Source organism: Haliotis cracherodii, unplaced genomic scaffold, assembly GCF_022045235.1.
Source record: "Haliotis cracherodii isolate W230 unplaced genomic scaffold, xgHalCrac1.p SCAF_10, whole genome shotgun sequence".
Lineage (NCBI taxonomy): Eukaryota > Metazoa > Mollusca > Gastropoda > Lepetellida > Haliotidae > Haliotis > Haliotis cracherodii.
The window spans coordinates 17963340-17988718 of NW_027266265.1; the positions used below are offsets into that span (position 1 = coordinate 17963340).

Genomic DNA, 25379 nt, shown 5'->3' on the forward strand with positions numbered 1-25379 from the left:
TCGTCCCTCCCAAATTGTACTGACATATTGTAATTAGACTGAAATACTTTTTGGATCAGAGAGGAAGCAAACTAACATACTTTTCATCAGGTTCAGAATGGCCAAACATTTTTTTAATTCTATTATTATTATTATTATTATTATTATTATTATTTGACAAATCATTGCATATAAACTTGTCTTGAAACATTGGTGTAGATATTGGTTTTAAAGTCAGCAGGAAGCTGTAATGTGAACTCATCATGGTCCCAGTTTCAGATTTGCAAAATATTGATCTTTTATTTTGTGATTAGGATGATTAAAGCTTTAATTCCCTTCACGGTGTGAAGCAATGAAGTATGCTCCTCGATGACAATCAAACGAGAGAAGTTGGAGAAGCTTGAGCTGAGATCAACACTCTTGGACAGCAATTCTCGGCAATCAACAGACAAATTATCGGACACTGAGCTACACTCTTGTTCGTCTCTCAGAAAATTTGATGTTCCGAATCTGACAGGGCTGCTGTGCAATTATGACAAGCTCCGACAAAGCCCCTCATGCAGTGGCCAATCACATGCTTAAGAGTGCTGTTGTCTTTCTTAGCGGCGTGATGTAAGGTAGACAGTCGCACCTCGTGAGAGTCTCCGTGTCAGACAGACAATGGAGGTGGGGGTGATTGTCAGCCCGCCAACTTTAGCCTGTCACCAGCATCTGTTGGAACCATCCCACTGTGATAGCTTCATCTTGTGTGTACATATACAAACTGATGTTATGTCATGGTAGTGTTTTGTATATATATTAACAGGACAGAGAAATTCATATACGGGTGCATTTAATAATATTCTGATTGGTAGCTTCTTGTTGTTTTGATGATTACTGTACATTATATACATTATATACTGAATAAGCTTAACAGTATTTGTGTGTTAAGTGGGTAAGATCTGTTTTAAATTCTGTTAAATACAATGTATTCAAATCAGGGAATTACTGAGGACGTTTTCTTGCACATGGCTGAGACAATGGTATATTCTCTGGATGAATATTTGCAGACGATTTAGTGTAACTTTCATGAAGCTCTTTCTAACTGAAATTTTTGTTGACTAGATGAATAAGCATATCACATTTATTTATAGTAAAACTATATGAACAAACCAATATTCATAAATTCTTAAGATAAATGTTTCTGACTAAGAAACTTAATAATGGCATTTTGAAAATCTGACTATTTTAAAGAAATTATTTTCACCCTCTGGATAAGAAACTATCAGCCCTGCAGGTATCATAATTTAAAAATTAAAAACAAATGATGAGCAAGCCATTTTTTCCCACATTAATGCCCGATAAACAGATGTTGTTGATTCTTCTAGTGACTGCTTCTGTCAGTGATTATGGCCCAGATCATAACAACAGTGTCTCCTCATGTGGAAGTTGTGGAATGACAATGTCAGTAATTCAGCTCTTCTTGTTTTCAAAAATTGATGCAAATTTACTAAAACAAATCTGCATTATCACACTGTTAATATGCAAAATGTGTCAGTCTGATGATTGGTTATGGTAATATAATTCTTATCTTGGAACATTAATCTAAATCTTTTAGACAAGATTAGCTACGCCTTGGGGCCTATCACAAATAGTTCCATGTCAGCTTTGATAGAATCAGCTCAAGAGCTACCAAGTTGCCTAGGATAACTTACTGCGGAGCTAATCTTATTTGACCTAAGAGGCTAAACAGTACCTCACTTGCACAAAGGAGTCTGCTAGCTGCGATACAAGGATCGGCACCAGGCTAGACTAGCATCAATCATGATAGAAAAGTCTGAAGAAAAATGGTACAATGTCAGGGAGCGTTGTTGGCGACGTCAAACTCACCGGGAAACAGATCACTACACTCAGAGGATCGGATGCTTTGTGCGTGAGCAGATTGAAGTGCCAGGAAGATGCGCAGGTCAAGATTTATGTACAAATATGCCGAGCGGCTGATTACAGCCGGATTATGCTGCTGATCAAACACAATGGTAAACGGTAAACGCTGCCCGATTAACGAGGGCAGTTACCACGGAAATAATGCGATTATCGTGAAAAAAGCCAGTCCTCCGTGGAGAGTGTTCACATTTGACAGGAGATGTGTTTGGGCCGTCCCTCGACACTGTCGGGTGAATCACATTTACTATGGTTCACAGGTGCTGTAATTATAATCAACACATGCTCAGCCGGCCATTTTTTCCAAACGATTCCGACTAGAAGGAAAATGATAAAGATAGTCAAATCTAATTTGAGGACAGTGACAGCTCACTCGGGATGAGCCGAGGTGACTCATTCTAATACATCTGCCAACTAATTTCACCCCAAGTTGTCGCTCTACTATTGTTCCAAGGCAGTGGGTCTAGGGGCCAAGAGATGTGTTTCTGAAGCTCAATAGCCTGCCCCTGTTCCAAATGGCAGGTTTAGACAAAACTTGCAGACCCTAACCTATCATGCTTGACTTTAGGGTTTAAAATTTGCAGTCGTATCTGTAATTTTTAACAATGAAGGCCAGGGAACTTCCCCTCGCTTATGATAATTCTCTCTAATGAACTTAGTGTTGCGAGAGTGGAGGTGTCATTTTGAGGTCTGATCCGTCTGCTGCTGTCGAACCACAGACACAAGATGCCAAACTCAGGAAGCAAGGCCAGGAAGCCTGTTGTATTCCCTGCTGATATTTCTGGATGGGATAAAGCCAGGAAAGTCCCAGTATAAAGAAGTAAGGGGACTGGATTGTGAAGTGTGAAACTTAGCCAATTAGATATAATAGATAGACGGCCATTTTGCCTGATTATAGCCCAGAGTGACAGCTCAATCGACTTAATTATATCCATTTCTTGCGACTCACTCCTGTGTTTTATGTTGTAATTGTGATTTTCTCTCCTCCAGGCTGGGAGAGCGAAAAAGCTCTCGCTTAAACGAGGGTCACGAGGGGTGATCGACAATATTCCATCCCACACCCCAGGGGCAAAGGTTACAACAGTTTGCTTTGTCCTCTAAGACAAGTGTCAGGTCAATGGGGTTGTCGGAGTCTTTGTCCCTGTGAACAAGTCCTTCGACTTGTCAGTTTAGTAAGCTGTTCCTCACACTCACATCAGCCCCCAGATGATAGCATGACACAGCTGATTACTGGACACAATGGTGACAATGTGTCGCTAGGTATCGCGCTTGTCAGTTTCGTGACTCAGGATTCCTTCTTAGCTGTAAGGCTACTAGCAAAGTAGTGTGACTAGTGTTCATTTCAACAGTTATCAAAGACTGGCAATCATTATGAGCTGTTCGCTGACAGGTCTATTGTCACGATGACGTGGTCAGGGGCACTGGTATTGTCTTGTGCCTGATGGGACAACTGGACCTGTCATATATGCAGTAATAATTGCACTTTTTTCCAACTCCTTCGTTGACAGAAAATATGATTTTCCATTGTATGGGGAGACTCTGGCCCACTACTAATGGGGCACATGGCAGTGACGATCTGTTGTTGTGGCAGTAATGCAAGGGTGCCCAATCTGTTCACAGGAGACAAGTGACAAGTTGGAAGGATGAGTAGTTTCCCCCGGAATTAAGTACTTAAACAACTCGTCTCAAATAATTTGTCACTGGTCAGGTTTAGTTCATGGTATCCCAGAATGCTAGGGTGTCGCAATCACCAATCTATTGATGCATCATCATAACATCTCCACATATATATAGATTATGATTTTCCCAAAGTAATGTTTACAAACTTTTGCAATGACCACAGCTGATCACTAGCATTACTTTACCGCCCCTCATGAAATAAAATGCTATATTTCATAAGTTAATTTATTACTATTAGTATTATGCAATTATGTAAATGCACACTCTTGTCACATCTAATGCACATATAACATTGTTCATAATGTGTAACTTCGTATACAATGGTTGTCGTCCATTGGGCATGCCAGAAACCTATGATTGGGGGTTCGAATCCCGGTTCGCCCTGATTACGTTTCTAGGTTTGTCAGCACCATACCCGTGCTTGTGGGTTTCACCGAAGTGGTAAACGTCTGAGACTTAGTTGTGGTGGGTTGGTGGAGGAGATTTGGATGAGGGTTGTTGGTTGGGACTGGGGTGTAGTTGGGGTGGGTTGGTGGCGGAGATTGGGGTTAGGGTTGTTGGTTGGGACTGGGGTGTAGTTGGGGTGGGTTGGTGGTGGAGATTGGGATGAGGGTTGTTGGTTGGGGTTGGGGTGTAGTTGGGGTGGGTTGTTGGAGGAGATTGGGATGAGGGTTGTTGGTTGGGATTGGGGTGGGTTGAGGGAGGAGATTGGGATGAGGGTTGTTGGTTGGGATTGGGGTGTAGTTGGGGTGGGTTGGTGGCGGAGATTGGGGTGAGGGTTGTTGGTTGGGGTTGGGGTGTAGTTGGGGTGGGTTGGTGTTGTATGTGGATCGCTGACTTCCACATTTACTCCCCAACATATCAGGCAGCCTTGATGCAGCTGGAATATTGCTGACTTCCACGTTTACTCCCCAACATATCAGGCAGCCTTGATACAGCTGGAATATTGCTGACTTCCACGTTTACTCACCAACATATCAGGCAGCTTGGATGAGGGTTGTTGGTTGGGACAGGGGTGTAGTTGGGGTGGGTTGGTGGCGGAGATTGGGGTGAGGGTTGTTGGTTTGGAATGGGGTGTAGGTGGAGGAGATTGGGATGAGGGTTGTTGGTTGGGGTTGTGTTTTTGGGGTGGGTTTGTGGCAGAGATTGGGATGAGGGTTGTTGGTTGGGGTTGGGGTGTAGTTGGGGTGGGTTGTTGGAGGAGATTGGGATGAGGGTTGTTGGTTGGGATTGGGGTGTAGTTGGGGTGGGTTGTTGGCGGAGGTTGGTTTGAGGGTTGTTGGTTGGGGTTGGGGTGTAGTTGGGGTGGGTTGGTGTTGTATGTGGATCGCTGACTTCCACATTTACTCCCCAACATATCAGGCAGCCTTGATGCAGCTGGAATATTGCTGACTTCCACGTTTACTCACCAACATATCAGGCAGCCTTGATGCAGCTGGAATATTGTTGACTTCCATGTTTACTCACCAACATATCAGGCAGCCTTGATACAGCTGGAATATTGCTGACTTCCACGTTTACTCACCAACATATCAGGCATCCTTGATGCAGCTGGAATATTGCTGACTTCCACGTTAACTCACCAACGTATCAGGCAGCCTTGATACAGCTGGAATATTGCTGACTTCCACGTTTACTCACCAACATATCAGGCAGCCTTGATGCAGCTGGAATATTGTTGACTTCCATGTTTACTCACCAACATATCAGGCAGCTTTGATACAGCTGGAATATTGCTGACTTCCACGTTTAGTCACCAACATATCAGGCAGCTTTGATACAGCTGGAATATTGCTGACTTCCACGTTTACTCCCCAACATATCAGGCAGCCTTGATACAGCTGGAATATTGCTGACTTCCACGTTTACTCACCAACATTTCAGGCAGCTTTGATACAGCTGGAATATTGCTGACTTCCACGTTTACTCACCAACATATCAGGCAGCTTTGATACAGCTGGAATATTGCTGACTTCCACGTTTACTCACCAACATATCAGGCAGCTTTGATACAGCTGGAATATTGCTGACTTCCACGTTTAGTCACCAACATATCAGGCAGCTTTGATACAGCTGGAATATTGCTGACTTCCACGTTTACTCCCCAACATATCAGGCAGCCTTGATGCAGCTGGAATATTGCTGACTTCCACGTTTACTCCCCAACAGATCAGACAGCCTTGATGCAGCCGGAATATTGCTGACTTCCATGTTTACTCACTCACAGACTTGGACAGGCAGTATTGGCTCGGAAGATTTTAAATTTCAAACCAGCCAATAAAGTGAGTGTTGGTCGTGTCAGAGAAGACATTCTATAAGATTGTAAGTGAAAGCCCCGGAACTGGGGCGGGTTGGGAGCGCTGCAGTTGTGTTTGGCCACAGCATGATAGTTTGATGTCCATTGTTACATCTCCACCTCGGTGTTGACCTCGAGAACCAGGGAAGACAAAGTGATTTGTTCTAGATGAGTAATCGGGGATACGTCTTGCAAAGTGTTTATCAAGTTAACGTCTGTAAATTGTCCGTCCTTGCTTCGCAACGTTTTGTTAGCCCATGCTATTATTTGATTTTCTTCTGAATTAAACAGCCCACCAAAATACTGTCTAGGCAGCCAATCAGGCAAAAATCTTGTATTCTCTAGAGAAAAAAAATATTCTTCAGGAGGATGGAGGCAAAAGGCCAGTCTGAAGTTTGTCCTGTACACTGAAAATTCATTTCTCTAACTGAAAAAAGGGGAGGATCTTTCTTATGGGACTCTGGAATTTAATTTCTACAATTAACCTAATGCATCATTTTCCCTGGGCAATTAATAGTGTCTGATTCTGACACAGCCGTGGTGTAATTTTTCTGCGTTCTCACCCTTTGAAAAGTTATTTGATTATAAATGATTTACCCTGTTCGAACAATATGGCAACCCTGTGAATGTGATATCTTTATTTGACCAGGGGACTTTGAGGCATAAATCAAAATTATAGCCTGATTGTTTTAATTAAAGATTTTTATCCCTCTAATTCTTAAATCAAGATGTATTAAATATTGGGCTGCAGCAATGAACTGGAATAAACTTGATGATGACCTTGGTGACCCCTGATTGGCACAATAAAAAATTTGAAAACAATAACATAACACACAATTGATTATTTTTTTTCTATGCAATGAAAACTTTTGTTGTGCGTTTCCTTACAGTTTTATCATTTTTTGCTGTGATGTTTTATTATTACCCAGCAGTATCAGACACTGGTCTGAAGCCTTAGTCTGGTATCATTAATATCTAAATGTCACTAGTCACGTCTTAATTTTACTTGTCTTGGACTAGCAGACCCTATAACTTCAGCAAGAAATAATCTGTATGTTGAGACAAAGCCAAAGACAAGGAGGGGATTGGGCGGTCACAATGATGGTGATATGAGAATATCCAAGGGCTCACCCATCTGTGTGTCCTCATACCATACACTGTGTCTGTTATAATATTGATTTCGATAGTAAGGTCGCAATATGATACATGATACAAAACACAATATGATACATGAAAACTTGATACTTGTTATGTGAGGACACATTCCTTCATCAAAGAGCTTGAGTTTATGAATGGAACTGTCTTGGGACCTATTGTACATAAGAAGGCAGGGTTAGAAACACATTATTTCACTAGTCCTTCCCGAAGTTAACTTGTCTAAGACCAGTGGACTTATGTTAATTTCAAAGGGTGGCTGAAGAGTTTTGAGCCTACCTATGATGGACGGCGTTGATGTAGATGGTTGCTAATTATTTTTCTACATAATCCCCTGCGAGGTCCACACACTTTGCCAAACAATGCTGCAGTGCTGGATCCTAATGGTACAGAAAGCTTCTTGATGGGGCGGTCGGGTAGCCTAGTGGTTAAAGCTTTCGCTCGTCACCCTGAAGACCCGGGTTCGATTCCCGACATGGGTACAATGAGTGAAGCCTATTTCTGGTGTCCTCCACCATGATATTGCTGGAATATTGCTAAAAGCGGCATAAATCGAACTCACTCACTCACTTCTTGATGGTGTAGTCCTCTACAGTAGAAATGACGTCATCATTCGTGTGATGCTTGCCAGACAATTGTTTCTTAAGTTTAGGTTTAGGTGGAAATCTGGTGAATACTGAGAATGTTCAATGTGTCCACAGCCATGCATTGCAGCCATGGTGACAACAGACTTGTGCACGATTAGCCTTGATTTTCTCACACAGTTGCCTAAGTGGATTCGTGTAGTATTGGTCTTTAATGGACTCACCTTTTGGCAGGTTGTCTACCAGTAGGATTCCCTTGGAATCCCAGAAAACCTTGACAGCTGATGGCACAGACTTTGTCATCTTCATCAGACCTGTTAGATATTTCCACTGCTTTGACTGTCGTTTAGCCTCTGACTGATAGTGGTGAACCAATGGCTCATCCATGGTTAAAAATCGCCCAACAATATCACCTGTTTCAAAACGACATTCATTCGCGTGAGAGATGATAAACCTGGAGCATTTATAATCAAGAATCAGAAGCTTTGGAACCTAGCTTGCTGAAAACCCTTGTCATGCCCAGTTCATACTTCAGACTGTTCTCAACTCTGTCATGAGGGATGCCTACTGTATTGGGTACCGGTATGTGACGTCTGGTGAGTCGTCAATCACCATAACCAAAGCATATATTTTATAGACACTTTCCTCAGTGGTGGCAGTTGGAAGTCTTCCTGATCTTGGATCATTCTCAGGCCTGTCTTCCCCTCTAGACGTCTGCTGCCGACACTGTAACAGTGGCAAAGGAAGAGGCAGCATCCTTGAAGGGGACACCATGTCCGCATGGAGTTTCCCCCCCTTCATTTTGAGATACCAGTTTTTCCAGTTTTGTCAGCTTTCATGTACAGAATACCTAGTCACTTTGGTGCCTGCAGACGTCAGTACAGCCTGTAAGCATGGACAGTTGTGTGCTTAGTACATGCAAACTGTTAGGTGTGCGCTGTATGTACATCCTTCACAGTTGGCTTACAACATTTCAGTCGCCTCTCGTAGTGGCAGATGTTTTTAGTACAACTTTACAAGCCACCTTTACATATATACCACTCAAAAGAACTTAAGGATGACCCGTTTCTTTCATATCACTTTACTTAAACTGTCCTGCCTACTCAAAAGAAGTTAAGGATGACCCGTTTCTTTCATATCACTTTACTTAAACTGTCATGCCTACTCAAAAGAAGTTAGGGATGACCCGTTTCTTTCATATCACTTTACTTAAACTGTCATGCCTACTCAAAAGAACTTAAGGAAGACCCGTTTCTTTCATATCACTTTACTTAAACTGTCATGCCTACTCAAAAGAAGTAAGAACATGCGATTCTTTTATGTTACGATAGCAGTATTTATTCCTTTCTATGTATATGGTTTAGTATCAATACAAGACCTACTGATACAATACAAGTAGCTGCACAGGGGATTGCTATACAATGAATGTTCAGTAAATAGTTACATCCCAAATCATTTGGTTGTCTTGCCCAAATATTTGCAAATCAATTAACAGAAACTTGAGTGACTCCCAATCCACCTTCTTACTGACACCTTCAACGGTATCTCTTCCCGTCTGACTCCTGGTTGATTTCTTTTCTGAGACCTAATGTTATATGTGAAATAATGGTGGTCCCATTAATATGTTTAATCAATGTCCAGTCAGTAGATTGATTAATCAGTTCCGATTGATTGAGATTGATCTTGGTTTGACTATGCCCGTTACATGACAAAGGTTTGTTGCGTGAACTGTGATTAATCATTTGTCCACTATTGGTCGCTTTTGCTTCGAAGTAATGAATGATCTGGATGTTTTAGGATATTTAACTGTAGTGTGTGATTTAACGAGTGAAAACTAATTTACCCTAACATCTGTCACTTTTGAAGTCATATAATCATATTTTGAGGTGTTGTGGTAGCGGAATGGTTGAACATGATATTTAGTTAAAGACCTCAGTTCAATTACACACATGGATCCATTTAGTAGGCCCATTCTTCGTGTCCCCCTTTGTGATGTCACTCACTCACTCACTACCTCACTCACTACCTCACTCACTCACTCACTCACTCACTCACTAACTCTTGCATCAACTCACTCACCAACTGACATGCTTCCTCACTCATCCATCAACTCACTAACTCACTCACTCACTCACAAGCTCCCTCACTCACTCACTCACTCACTCACTCCCTCACAAACTGACATGGTCCATATCCTTTCTCCTCCGTCCATCCTGACCTCCTGCAGTGGGGCTGCCACTGTATTCATCTTCATGATAGTAAGTAAGTAAATGTTTCCACTCTCAGCCTCTTTTCATGTCCTATTATTCCTTCATGAAATGAACTGCATCGCAAAAGTACTTTATGCATGAAAATTCAGGGACAGTTATTTGTCAAGTTTTTGTATGCATGTGTAAAATGCTACAGTCAGATTAATATTTATTCGTCAGACAGGAAATGCTTTCAAATGGGAACAGTGAGTGAGAACCAGGAACATTGTGTTTGCCATTAGTTATTAGACTTATCCGTTTGTTGCCTCTCGATGCCCATTGTGTGTCCTCAACAGGGCCTCTTAGTCATAGCTAAGTTGATCTGTGAGAAGGCATTAGTGAACATCAGTCTTTGAGGAAGTAGTGTTTATTCAGTGATTTTATTAACAAGACGAAACCAAAATAGCCCTTCTGCCTTTGTTTTGAAAATATGTCGAAGTATGTTTCAGGAAGATGAACTTTTACTGGGACCCTAATCCCTTATGTATATACCTATGGAACAAGGAAATGTTTGCCGAGAAACTTAAAATACATTTGGCTTTTACTCGAAGGATTACTGTCAGTTTTAATCATTGAAGAATTTTGTTGTTAGAACCTGCATTAGGAGTGGGACAATACGAGGAATATTTATTTTCTTGGGTAATCATTTGCTAATGGTCATTGCAAATATTTAGGTCTTGGGTCCTGGAAGAAAAGCGATTTTCAGCGTATTAATCATGGCGATTGTAACGTCGTGACTGTCTTAATTTTTGCGAGAGGATCAGGAACTTGTGATTGGGGACATTAGGGTGTTCGTCAGAGTCCATCCATCACATGTTTAATTAAAAAGGACAAAAGACACTTATCTGGGGATTGGGATGGATCATAGTAGGGCTAATATGGGCCCTGGCCTGATGAAGACATGTTCGCCACTCACTTGATGAGCTATTGTCTAGTCGTAGGAACCGTCTTAAAACCGGTCTCCTTCTTCGCCCAATGGCGAAATAGTCAGCTGATTAAAATGATTGTTTTGATTCCATTGTCCCTGCAAGTGATTTATTGGTGAGGGAAAATATTGTATTGTCGCTGGTAGTGTGATATGGAAATGGGACAGACACGTCACCGTTAGAGGGTGTCCACTTGTACTCGTCGTGTCGATGATCCCATAGAGAACTAATACAAAAGCGTGAGGGCTATTATTAACTATTGAACCACGACTTGTAGGAGTTTGTCCCCCCTAGCTTGCTTTTGTTTGGGAAAATTGCTCAAGAACTATCATCCCTCGCAACACGAGGGCTTAATCACCATCGGCCCATGACAGTCAGTCGCCTCACAATACCGTATTTGCATATTTGTTTTAAGTCTTAATTTCAGGATACTAGATAGGGGGATGCAAATGAGGCTGAAATTGTCCCCCCGACTTGGCAAAGATTCTAACCCCCCGCCCTCCATCGTCTCTCTCTGGACTGCAACAGTCATCAATTTGAAAAGCATGATTGATTGATCTGAGACACAATAGGGGGAGTAGTGACATTTACGGCACGTTAGACTGTGTACAAGACAGTGGTGGGCTCTTCCTCCAAAACGCGATGTTGCATTCTCTTCTGAGAAAATGATTCGTTTTGTGCAGGAAACGCGTCTTGTGCGAACTCACACCACACCACAACAAGGAGCAAAGCACTTTGCCATTTTCATGCAGCTTTTGTCGCGTTCATAATAAAATGTGTCAGCCAAACTATGAATGCAGTTTATCTTCAGAGCCACCTTGAACAATGTTGAGAGATGATTTTCTTAATATTGACTTGTAAATGAGAATTGATAGCTATGGTAATGTGCTCCTTCTTTCATTAATACGTTAAGCATTTCCTTATTGTCCTCATGGGTATTGTCGTGATTGATAGCTGAATGTCAAGGGCAAAACAGGATCTTATGTAAACTATAATTTGCAGAGATTTATTTTTATCTTTTTCAAATTCTTTGTTCTTTTATGTTTACAAAAAAGGTATAACTAGAGTTTCCTCGTTGCTGAATGTTTTCTGGGTCAGCTACTTTCTTGCTCCTATTTGTAATCTGATGGATTGTTGCTCGTTAGCCTCAGCCAGGTGAAAACTCACCTGTTGAGGTGAATGTCAAACAATGCCCACAAGGCCAGGTGTGTTGCCCTGGTTACCTGGATGCTGGATTGCTGTGCACATGACAATAGCTGGGCACTGAAGGGGAACACACGCAGTCAAAGATTATATTGTCAAGGCACAAAGACAATTGCCTCACGTGCTGAGTGTAATTTGTGTTTGGCTACAATTTTACCCCTGATTGCGTGTTGATTGTCACGTCACGTGATGGCTGGCCAGAGTGTCGGTGGGTGCTTCGTTAGTTTGAACAGCACAGGAAGTTGGGGTGGGGATGGGTGCGATTAATGAAAAGTAGATTTCCAGATGATGTTGGTGGTGGCGATGATGATGATGATGATGATGATGATGATGATGGGTAGTGATGGGATAGGTTGAGTAATATCAGGTATTTTGATATGATGATGATGATGATGAGAGGGATGGGAGAGGTTAAGGAACATTTCATTTTATTATGTTTTGTTTGTGATGATGATGATGATGATGATGATAATGATGATGATGATAATGATGTTGATGATTATGCAGACTGCAATTTTTAGCTACTCATCCAAATTTCTAGTCTCGTAAAATTCTGTTTAGTGCAGTAAGCTAAGCTAATAATAGTCCGTATAACGACATATAAATCTGCCGAAAGAGACGCAAAGAGCCAAGTTTGGACTGTGGACACACTGATGATGATTGCAGTAGATGCCTAGGTGTGGTGATAATTATGATGATTAGGGTGGGCTGCAGATCATAATGATCATCATCTATAAGTACCCAAGCAGCGACAGACATGGCCCGCCCATCACTGCCATCACCATCCCTTTGACATGTATGTGGATAACTAACACGGAAAGTACAGGAAATCTTAGATTAATCCCACAATCTAGTTTAGCTCGAGCAAGGGCTGATGGCCGCCCTCCCTCACCCTTGTCCCCAGCATGGCCTGTTGGTCTAACACCCAATGTCAGATTCCAAGCCAGGCCGGCACGTGCCATCAATTATAGCCTTTAGGGGGATCTAAGGGCCATGTGTCCGAAACCTGGGTGACCTCAGGAACAATGTCAGAACCTCGGTGACCCTGGGGACAGGGAGTAATTGGAGATGATCAGCTCTCCCGACCATTTGTTGATGAGGATGTTGACGGCTGTATGTTTGGAGTTTTGGTTCAGTGCCACTGTTTAATTTGCCTGATTTGGTGGCAGGGGTAGCCATAATGTGTGTTATTCCATGGTTAGAGCGGCCATAATGGGTGTTATTCCATGGTTAGAGCAGAGGTTTGAGGTATTCTTGAGGTTGTGAAAGGGTGTCTTTACAGTTGATGTATACAGTGGAATTAACATCCCCCAGTTAGAATGGTACATGTTGAAAATGAATGCATGTTGGTTATAAATAATGATAAATGTATGTTACTTAGAGATGTTTTGCATGCAAGGCACATCATGGTTATGTAACTAAACATATAGGTTTATAAGTCTCTCAGAAGTAATATTGATATAAATTTTTACTCGACTTGTCATGTATTCAGAGTTGTGAACCTGTGAAGATCCGGGTTAGAATTGGTCTTAAGCCACCTATGCATGTGGTAAGAGGCAACTATGCTTGTTGTAGTAGAGGCAACTAACGGGATTGGGTGGTCAGGCTTGCTCATTTGGTGGATTGTATCCCAATGGTGTGGATCATGATATCAACCACTGGATTGTCCGGTCCAGACTCAATTATTTAGCTGGAATATTGCTTAGTGGGGCGTTTAAACTACAAACAAACAGAATTGTGAAAATTTGTATGCTTTAAGAAGGTTTATTAGGTGATAGGTGTAAAAACATGTTACATTTTTAGGTGCATATTGTTTATTTTTGACTTCGACCTTAACCCTGATACATTTAGTTATGGCAATGCTGACAGTGCCTCTGAAACACCTTGGTTTATGAAGTAGTTTGTTTATTTGTTGTTTAATGTCGCACTCAGCAATATCCCAGCTATATGATGGTGGTCTGTAAATAATCAAGTCTGGACCAGAAAATCCAATGATTGACATCATGAGCATCGATCTACACAATTGGGATACAATGACATGCATGAACCAAGTCAGACCAACCGATTCCGTGAGTCGTCTCTTACAACAAGCATAGTCGCCTCTTACGACAAGCATAGTCGCCTCTTACGACAAGCGTAGTCGCCTTGTACGGCAAGCATAGTCGCCTTTTACGGCAAGCATGGTTTGCTGAAGGCCTATTCAAACCCGGATCTTCACGGGTCGTTTATGAAGTAGAAAATTGTATATGGACGTTCCAGTTGTTACTGGGTAGCCTCTCATTTTGTGGTAATGTGTAATTACATATACAATGAACTTCTATTCTGTTCACATCTAACATATTTGGGTTTGGGTTTTGACCTGTCACCTTTCTAATATTACTTTTAGATAATTTTGAAATATACAAATTAGGAAAATCAATAAGTCATGTTGAACTACAGAACCTCATGACTCCACGTGTTGTAGTTTTATGATGATAAATGAAATATATGCTGTCAAAGTTAGGTTACAGATAATACAAAATTTGAAACTTTTGTTCCCATTCAGTGAACATTATCATTAAGCTTTCACGTGTGATTTGCTCACAGTGATTAATACCTAAACCCAGTTTGACAAGCTGACATTAGTTGTCAAATGTTACACGAAGCTCACTGGGCATGACCGGGCTGTACGTACTGTATCTCCTTGATGGACGACACTGTTTTATTGGAACTATGGTTACTCTGACTAATTGAACCCCCTTCGTGGGCTTTACTCATCATATCAAGTCATCCAAGACAATATGATGACCCAAACCACAATGAGAAAAAATCGAAGGCGAAAAAAAAAACGCGTGAAAATTCACAAGGGTGTGAAATGTGAGAAGCCCTGTGTGGTCGAATAAGATAGCTGTTCCTGGGCTGTCGGCACAATTAGCCCATAAGGAATGGGACAAGTCCTCGTAGATGCTCCGTCTCGGCTCGACAGTCCCACAAGTTTGTCCAGGGGTTCACTGCATTGGCTGAAGGCTGCACAGAACCCAAGGCCAGATGGCTGGATTGTTCCTTGCATAAATCATTGTCTTGATTGTGGTAGCAGAGCCTGGGAGGACAACACCACACAATGGGAAGCTCCCTAGGGTCACCAGTCCTTTTGCATTTCAATGAGGGAAGCCTTGGCAGACAAAGAGCGGGGCCAGCCAAAAAAATTTATTCAGCAAACTTTACGGAACAATTGAATCAAGACGGGGATGAGGCTAGATGCATCTTAATGAGAAACTTCATAACAAATGTCTTTTTTTTTATGCAAGGTTTTTTCTTTGTCTCCGCTGGCGAGTTTTCTCACGAAAGGTGATGTGTCTTTGAGATCAGGCTTTGGTAACAGGAATTAGGCTCACGTCTTTGACAAAACATTCAAACAGAGAGATACATATTGTTTCCTTGATGGTGTATGATCACTTCCTGTGACAGTTTTGTGTCATTGCTTGAAATATGTAAATCATTATCATCATAATAGCCAAAATTGTTTTGTATGTGTGTAGAAATGTGAAAAATAACAAGCATTATAACAGCCGTATCAGTTTACTTTTCAATATTTAAATGAGAAAAAATTAACTTTTCCTAAATCATTTTAATTTTTTTCTAATATGTATTTGTGGATGCCATTAGTACTTTGACAATAGGTACGTATACTGAACAAGTTGACAGAAGTAATTTTATTGTGGTGTCTAATATATTTGTTTGTTACTCAAATGGGTTCACCTTTGCATATTTATTTATGAAATGCATTTAAATCCGTAAAATTATGATGTAGCATGTTTGGTGTTTGGTGACCAACACTTTCAGTATACATAGGTCATGTCAAATGTTTCTGTGTATATGTGTATATGTGTATATGTATTCCCTTTTTAATTCCCATCAGTATATATAAAATATATATCGTATTGTACATGTATTGATAATCATGAATATAATGGATCACGCTTTTCTAGGCGTAGTTATGAAAAAAATGTGGCATTATTTAAAAACAACTTTTACCAACTGTGCCGGTTAAGCCCATGGGATTGTACCCCATCTAATCAGAGCTCAAATGATTGATTTATATAGATTCTGCATCTGATGACTTCCTTCAAAAACTCTTTGAATCTGGGAGTGAAAGTGCAAACCACATGCATCAAGTTGTGTAATTAAATAGCGATAATAACCCAACAATCTCCCATACATGCCGTCCACATCATAAAAGTGCTATTAAACCTCCCAAGTCTACGGCTAACCCTCCCTGGTCTCTGCCGGATACTGCCGATATCAGGTGCTTAGGTGCAGCCTTTTGTAATTATACAAATTTACATTTTCACGTTGTTATTGCTATTGCAGATCAAAAAACATTTTTGTGCATAATGGATTGAAAAATTGTGTCTTTGTCTGGCAGTGACTAAGCTTTTTGAAATTCAACATGGGCTGGTTATTTTCTAGAGAATAGTCCCACTGTCTTGTGAACAGGCCGTCTATATCAGTTTATTCTGATCACCCATATGTTATGGAAGTGGTTTTGAAGTCAGAACTTGTCGTGGATGGTGATTGGTGTCCGAAACAATTGGCAAAGCATACATGCATCATCCTCAACTGTTATTGTGGTATGAATATTCTAGTGAGGTTAGTCCTGTGGCATCTGCTGGTAATTGGTCTTGTAAGTCGGATGACGGCTGAGGCAGATCTTAAGTCAGGGACAAATTACAAATTGTATTCAGCGAGTGTTGGTGCTGAAGTTGTCTGTACTGTTCACCATCCGTAGGGTGGGAAAGTTTGGTGGAAGAGTGAGATACAGAATTATATGTTATTTTTCAATTAAACATAATGTCCCAGAAAAAGGGAAAAAAGAAAGACAGTAGTTTTGCTCTTCGTTTGTTCAAGATCAATAAATTACATGGTCAAAACAGCGATTCTTTTTTTGCTGTCATAATAATTATTGTCGAAAAACATATCTTTACTTTTATTGATTAAAACTGATTGTGTTTAAGAAATTTAGAAATGTTTGGCCTCTTACAAATGAAGCCATGATATTTATTTAAAATCTTCAAGGGAATAAGAGGGAAAAAAATTGAAAAAATATAACCTCAAACAACATTGTATCAGTCAGTCAGTAAGTTTGCTGATGGCGTTATCAGATGTCCAATGAGTTAATTTCTAAATAATAGCATTTATGCAAATTTCAACAATTTGAATAATCCAATTTACAAGCTAGCCATGAAATCACAGTCATTGCATTGAATGGTTAGTAAGTAATTGAGTTAGTTCGCTTTTAAGAACTTGTAACTTGAACTTCTATTAACGTGGTTAATTACTCTTTCTTTATCAATCGTGAGGAGAGAGCAGTGGAGGGTCTTAATATGATCGGACAGGTTTTTCATACGTGACCATGGAGTGGGGTAGTGGCAGAACGATTTTGTCTGCGTTTTAGAAAGAGAATTATTATTTAATTATCCTGAGGAAAATAAGAGGTCACTGGACAGGTGGTCACACTGGGGCTGACCCTTACTCTTTACATCATGCATTGAAATAACAAGCACACTCCTCTGGTAATGTGCTATGGCAGGGTCAAGCTATTGTAATCTGCTATTTTAAGGTCAGACTGGTCCTTGAGGGGTTGAGGAGACCTTATCATGAGGTCATTAGAGTTCTGAACTGGAAAACTGTTACTGATTGAAATTTGAATTTGAATTTTCGTTTGTTTATGAATATGATGCAGAAGAGGCAGCCAAGTGGATGCTCGGAGGCGGGAATTGTTGGTTGAAAGATGATCGTGTAATTATGTGTTTTTCACATGAATGCTTTTGGATTTTTATCATGCAAATCATATTATGTTTTAATAGGGTTGTGTTTATGGCATCTGGTTTATGAATTTACAGGCTGATATTGATGTACACCCCGAAAGGTTATTGCCATAGACGCTATCTGACAGACACAAAGAACTCTTTTCCCTATTGTGCAGCAAGAGAGATATGCCTTGATTTAGTCCATCCAGAGCAATTACATTTTTTTCTGTCCTGATGAAACAGTTGCCATGTACTGGAAACTCTATATTATCTTGATTTTTGTTGTAAATTTGCATTTTTAATATTATTTTCATCAAGTTCTTTTTCACACAAACATGTTTTAGTTTCATTAAACCCTATTTTCATTTGAATTTTAGAAAAGGTTAAAGATATTTCAACCAATGAGGGATCTGTTCATGCCTGGGGAATAAGAAAATTATGTTGATTTTTTTCTCTCTTTCTGTTACAAGCGTTTTTTTGTCCAAGGAAACTTACTGGCTTAACTTGAAAGTTAATTGTTGAATTATTAATCTATACTTGGTATAAATATTTATTCAAAGCTCAATTGTTTCTATTAAGTTTGATTCATTACTAAATGGGGCTAATTATGACAAAGCCTTGTCTTTTGTGAGTAGTCCAAGATTTGGACGATTTTCAGTGTCAATTTCATGGCCATTTCCCAGAGATTACAAACTGCTTGATGGCGGCGCCTTTAATCTTTTCTTGTCAGATGTTGCTCAATTGAATCAGTCTCCCCCTTGCTCACGACTTTGTTGACCAGTGCTGCTAATAAATTGCTTCACTAATTCAGTTAACTGTTAAATGTGCCGCAAATGGCCTGACAGGTGGCTGGTCCCCCTTTGGTCACTGAGTGGTCACTGTGATTTAATTATGCTATTGTTTCACAAATAGCATCTAATTTGGGCTAGCTACAAGTTCGTGGGTTTTGATTGTTGCTCAGGGGGCCTCAGTTGGTGCCCCCCCTGGAGGGTTTATTTATGGCATCCCCAACTCCATGTGCACGACACTCGGCTCAGTCTAAGGGATCGGAGATTGTCTGATGGACTTTGATGATTTGAGGCGATCTTAGATCATTTGATGGGCCTTAACAAGGCCAAGACCTGTGGCTGAAGAAGTTAGAGTGTTGACAGATTGTGGGAGATCGGGAGATCATGGAGATCACCTTGCTAGGAGGCTGGGAGATCAGTGGAATCACCATTAGTAGATTGAGATGAGCCCTCCTTAGTCATTGTGCTGATTGATGATCGTTGTGGGGCAGAACCTTTGACTGAGATGGTCTGGCCATTGTTTAGTCATTTCAATCACAATGGACCATTGCTTTTGCGGAATTATGTAGATGTCATTTCTTTTTACTGGACCATTAGATAAAGTGCTTTTGTTTTAAATGTCACAACTGCAAATTTCTTGTCTCAGGCAATTAACGGTACATTTCATTTTCGGCATTCTAAAGCAAGAAACGAAGACCAAATTGTAGGTGTCAAAATTGTTTTCCTTTTAAAATGCTTAATGAAAGACAAGTGTTTTTAGCTATTCATAGCCTTTTTTCTCATTTAATTTTTTTTAATGATTGCAATGGAATATTTTGCTTGGGCAGTTATGAATATTCAGTAGCATTTCATGGTCAAGGGAGAATTTTTTTATTTAACTGACAGTAGGCATGAGAACAAAGAGAAAATTTAATCCTTTTCATTATCTTTCATTATATTAATTGTACAAAGAAATTTAGTCAAGATGTTTATATGCAGGTTATTATATCCTTGAAGAACATTTAATTTTTGAATCAGATATAAACAAGCTGAAATTAGGTTGAAAAGAAGTATATGGTTATAATAACTTTCCAGAATGCTATTGAGAAAAGAGTATTTTTGAATCCAGCCAATGATTCTTTTCATGAATCTTTTTAATAAAAGTGGTTAATTTTTCATTTTTTTAACGATTCATTATAAAATGTCATGGGTCGTTGTAAAAGGAGTGAAGGTCGTATAATAGTAATTAAGCAGACCATTGTTAAGGCCTGAGCACTAGAAGAAAGACCCCCCTCATGGCTTGTCAAAGATGACTACATTCTGCTTCCGTGTCCTGCACTGCCCTCTGTTCAACTTTCATTTGACCTTAAATTTGAAAACACATGCAGCAGTTGCTAAACAATACCATGTTCAAGTCCCCAAAGAAGCTGGGTGAAATCTATCCCTTGAAGGACAAATCCATCCGTTAAGGACATTAACCTGTGTTAACAGGTTGGAGAAACTAAACAGGTGGTTGCAGGGTAGAGGGAGGGACAGATGGCAGGCTTATTCTTGAACGGGTAGTCCCGACCTTGTAGGCTTAAACACCCCCTATTGGCCGGCACATTGTCAGCAGGGTATCAGCCTCTGCACATGGAGCTTCACGCCACGATCAGGCTTTGATTTCACTGATAGCACCTAGGCTTGTTTTAGGTCTGCCTGGTCAAGCATCTCGGTCTGTTTGAGGAAGAGATATTGGTATTGATATTTATTGTTTGGCGGTATACGAGAGATTGTTCCGGTGGGCTTTGATCTCCCTTGTTTCAGTATTCATGGTAGTGCAGGGGGGATTGTCATTTTCTGCTCATTTGGCGTGCATTGTTGGGTTCAGTGATTAAGACTTTGTTGTGTGATCTTGCAGATGGGTGATTGATGCTCGGGCAGGGGCTTCTTTATGATATTGTATCTTTACTGTTACTAAATCTGCTCTTATGGCATGATTCACAGCAAAGGGGGAAGGTGGAACAGATGTATATTGATCTAAATAAATAATGTGGGCATGCATGCAGTAAATGGAATTAATCAAGGTCGGACCTTTATCCAGCTGTGCTTTGTAGTGAATCTTTCTTCGTAAATGGTGTTACTATAGGATCTTCAGATGACTGGTTGTTGTAAAAGTCGTGGTAAATGCCCTCCTGTAATTATGTCCTCCTCTATGGACAGCTATTGTCCATAATTTTTGGTCAGATTTTTTTTAGTGCCATGATGGTGTTTATTCTGACCCCCTTTAATATTCAGAGTTTAAGCATCAGATGTAGCCAGGAATGGAAGATTATGTGTCCAGAATTAGCACAACATTTTATGGTATAAATTCTACAAAAGACAGCTTTTGTAATCTTGTTATAGCCTTACATTATTCCATTGTAGTGACAAGAACAATGCAAAACAGTGGTTGTCAAGAACAATTTTGAAGATGTCATGTTTTTGCAGATGCCTATCAAAGATTTAAGACCAATTTTCTTTCTTGTTTCACTAATGATCTTTGTAAATCTGCAAAGAAACAAGACACAAATTAAGATAACATGTGACATAAAATAAACATACAAGCAAACATGAAAGCAAAAAGATGTTTAAATTAGCATATTTTCAATCTGACACAATTTCAAATTTTTGGTACAATTGTATTAAAGACAACAAAATATATTAATCTGGATGTAATATGCGCAAATTTTGATATTAAAGAAGTTGTTTGTTCTATTGTTAGATTTTGGGGGGCATGGGGGGCAGATTTGTTTGAGTCAGTGCAGTTTGCTGTGCAGAGAAACCTATGATTGTGGGTTTGAATCCCGATTTCCCCAATTATTTTAAATATTTTTTTTCATTTTGTCATATACCCGTGGGTTTCACCAGTGTGGTAAACGTCTGAGACCTGCATCACTTTGGGCTTCCCTCCAGCATTAAGTTGACATGCCATGATATAACTGGAATACTGTTCAAAGCAGCATTACTCCTAACTCACTCACCCACTCCTAGATTATGAAAATTATGAATCATTTGATGATTGTTTTAATTAGAAGTTCATTTTGTGATACAGTATTGCCACACATTTATATCCCTGCTGACATTAATTAGGCATGGTGCATAATATTTTATATTTTCTGTATTTCATCTTTGTAATATTACATATTAACTGTTATTATATTAATTTCATGACGTCTTTTCAAAAAGTATATTTTCTGCGTCCAATGTTTAATATGTGCTTTCTTTCATTTTTTTCAGATTCAATTTCATCTACAACTGATCTTGGAACATAATCTGAGGGAATCATCTTTGCACATACAGCTGTGGATCAGTGGTTACCATGGCAACAAAAAACATTACTGCCATACTTGAGGCTCAGGTGTTTGTAAATGGAAAAGCATTCAGTGTGTCTTTTTCCTACAAGCATGCCTGACTTTTTCTTGACTTACGATACAAGTGAAAGACGGAGCAGATAGTGAATGTCCTGCCACTCTCATCATTGACTCCTGCAAGGATTTCACTATCCTATGACCAGTGGCTTGTGTGTTGGGTAGTTCAATTTGTGAAGTTCTTTTTAAAGTTAGCCATGAATGTAGGTTTGAATTGTTCTTTTTGTCTAATGAAATGGTTGTTTGATTTTTTATCAGCGTCAAACTGTAATTTTGATGCATGCTCCCAATCCTGTCTTTGATTCAGTGACTTCAGGAGGATGGCTTTAAATTTTTTTTAAATATGAAGTTTCAAAATTTTAGTATGAGCTAACAAAAAAAAAATTGTTTTAAAATAATAGTGTGAATATTTTTGGTTTTTGAATCTTTATGTTATTTTGGAAGATATGGGAAAATGTTGATGAAGATGAAACACAGATAATGGATGTTAAGCTGCAGGGGTATTTCTGATAGCTATTTTCACCATAGATTCATCCAAATACAGACATGTCATGCTTCATCTAAAATGTAGTGACAGGTCACTGAGTGCCAGGTGGGACTCATCGTGCCTAGATGGTTAACATCTAGGTGAATCACTGTGGACATTGAGCAACCCACCCTGGCTGGAATGTCTACATTAAAAGCATACCATAACATACCAACCATTTCATACACATGAAATGTTCAACTCCAGTCCACTCACTCACACATACCATTATGTCATCCAGGCTGTGGGGATCCCCACCTGTGGAGCTAACAGGCTGAAACCCAAGGGGAGACATTCATCTACATTATTCTCCTTGTACTGATGACGTATTGTAGGGCAGAACCGACAAATGATTATTGGTTTTGTTTGTTTTTCATCAGTTACCAACACACAGGACATCAAACACTCTTGTCTCACATTAATCTAATCATAACAAACATCAGTATTGCAACAAATGTCGGAGGCTGAGTCAAGTTGTGTGATACCCGTGATTCTGCCATGTAAAGGGGATGTGTATGTCTCTAGTTTGAAGGAATCCGGTGTCAATTTTCATGATCATGGATAGACTAATTGTCTCAATGTTTCAGAACCTTTTTCTGGTATTTAAAAGATTTGGCTGATGCTTGATTCATTTCATTAAAAATTTAAAAAAAACTGATGTGAAATGGTCAACTTTTCAGCTGATTTAACAATTATGAACATGTTATTATTTTGCATCCAGAACCTCCCAACTTCATCCAGTTTCCCCCTATTTCCTGTCTGTATCCCAAGTTTGTATTTTCACTTGTATGTATGTCATGACACCCTGACCACAGCAGTCTTTGTATATATCTAGATGTCATTTGTCAAGCATATGTCATGCCTCTTCATTTTAATGATCATGTACACTTCCATTTGAGTTTTACACATTAAAAACTAAATGAATAATTCAGTCTCTTGTTTTATTTTCAAGGGATGTACCTCATTATTTCTTGGGGATGAGGAAAGAGGACTTTTGTACAAGACAAATTATTATATTTTCTTATGTCATTTTTTACATGTTGTATTATTTTTTACTGACCAAGAGTGACACTACCATGTTGTTGGAATGGTTCAATCTTTAAGAAACAGGTGGGGTAGCCTACTTGCTAAAATGTTTGCTTGTCACGTGGAAGGCCCAGGTTTGATTCTTTACTGGGTTCAGTGAGAAGTCTGGTGTGCCCCCACCCTTACATTGCCCTGATATTGCTAAGAGTGGCATAAAACCATACTCCCTACTTTAAGAAACCCACAAGGGCTGTATTTGACAGTGACCTGGATTCCTTGGTTACTGCAGGATCTGCTGACTTCGTATTTGAAATCTCAGATTTGAACAAATCTTGGTTTGTCAGCAGCGTATCCATGCCACCAAGGTGGTAGAACATCCACAACTTTGATCAATGGTATTTATCCAATATTATGATGTGACATTACTGAAACATGGTTCCAACCAGTGTTAAACCCAACTCACTCACCACAAGAATCTCAGCGTTTGTCAAAGTCCTTTTTTTCTGCTCAATTGGAACAAAACATATTATTTCACTTGGTGAGTTAATGTTTTGTAATTTTATAAAAGAAATTTAAGAGGCTTGAGTAGGGATCTCTGTGGAGGATGGGGTTTGGGTCATTCATTGTCATGTCAACTGGAATGAGTGAATGCAATTTTATGCCATAGTCACCCAGTGATATACCTGGATCTGTCAATGCCCAGGCAACTCTCAGTAATACCTTAGAGGAGTCTAAGGTATGAACAGTGTCCCAGGCTGATGAGGTGCCAACTTCAGTGATTTTAAATAATCCCACATATGTGCACATGCTCAGAAAAAATTAGCTTATAATGGGGACTTAAATATTTGATTAATGAACATTTTCCACTGTTTCCATGAAGAGAATTTCTTTACAGAATAAACATGCCAGTTATACGTAACAAACAATCTACAATATTGATTTCATTTGGTTTCAAGGACTCAGTCAATGATTCTGTCACCTAGTAGTCATAATGGACGTTTGCGGCCATTCTCAAATTGTTTGGGTGTGGGACTATTCCAGTGAGTCCGAGTATCAAGCAGACCAATGTCATCATAGGTAGTTGAGAGAAGTCCAGGAAACACTGATGTTCGGTGCGTAGGAAAACGGCAGAATACTTGCTTGAACGGCTACAATGAAATTAGTGATTATTCATGTCCAAATTCCATATTTGATTACATGGTCAGGCTCCAACAAGAATAGCCCTGACATCTCTTCGTCCCTGTCCAAACACAACCCGGATTTGCAGCGTGAATTGTAAACGAAACCATTTATCACGTTGCCCAACTTTAAAAATTTCCTGTAAATAATTTATCTTAAATAACCATTGCCCATGCAAATATTGAATTAGAACATTTAAGAAAATTTTATTAGACAAAACTCCGCGAAGGGACTTTGATTGGATTCTCTGAATTTCCATTACCCAAATTTTGTACAGCTTCAACGCCCAAGGCAAACTTATTTCTAGCTTGTGATTACCAGGGACAAAGTACGTAGACTCTCCCGCCACCCGCTAGGGGAACGCTACTTGGAGTCGGGAGACCGACGAAGCTTCATTAATAAAACGTTAATCAGCCTACTGAATGCTTAGAACCGGAGGCATAACTAGCACTCTCTAAACACTACTCCTTCTCCCCCGACCTTAGGTCCCCCCGACTACACACTCGACTGAATAATTGTAAAATTAGAATTAGCATAATCGTGTGGAAACGGATTTTTGCAAAAAAAAGTGATAAAACGCTTTAATGCCTGCGATTTTTTTCGATGTATTTTTTAAACAACGGACCTGCTTTGCTGTGATTATTCATTTTTAAATCTTAAACCCATGATTTAATATGCTGTAATACAAACGTACCAACGAATAGGCGGTGG

General features: G+C 39.8%; 1 protein-coding gene across 1 annotated transcript in view; it reads left to right on the top strand.

Annotated features, from left to right (window-relative positions):
• LOC139447650 (cleavage and polyadenylation specificity factor subunit 5-like) overlaps positions 1 to 22270 on the top strand; it is a 49803-nt gene extending 27533 nt beyond the window's left edge. The window contains exon 7 of the mRNA XM_071229077.1: positions 21807 to 22270. Within this exon, the coding sequence (XP_071085178.1) occupies positions 21807 to 21828 (22 nt within the window). The 3' untranslated portion in view covers positions 21829 to 22270. The remainder of the gene's footprint in view (positions 1 to 21806) is intronic.
• Positions 22271 to 25379: the final 3109 nt, after the last annotated feature.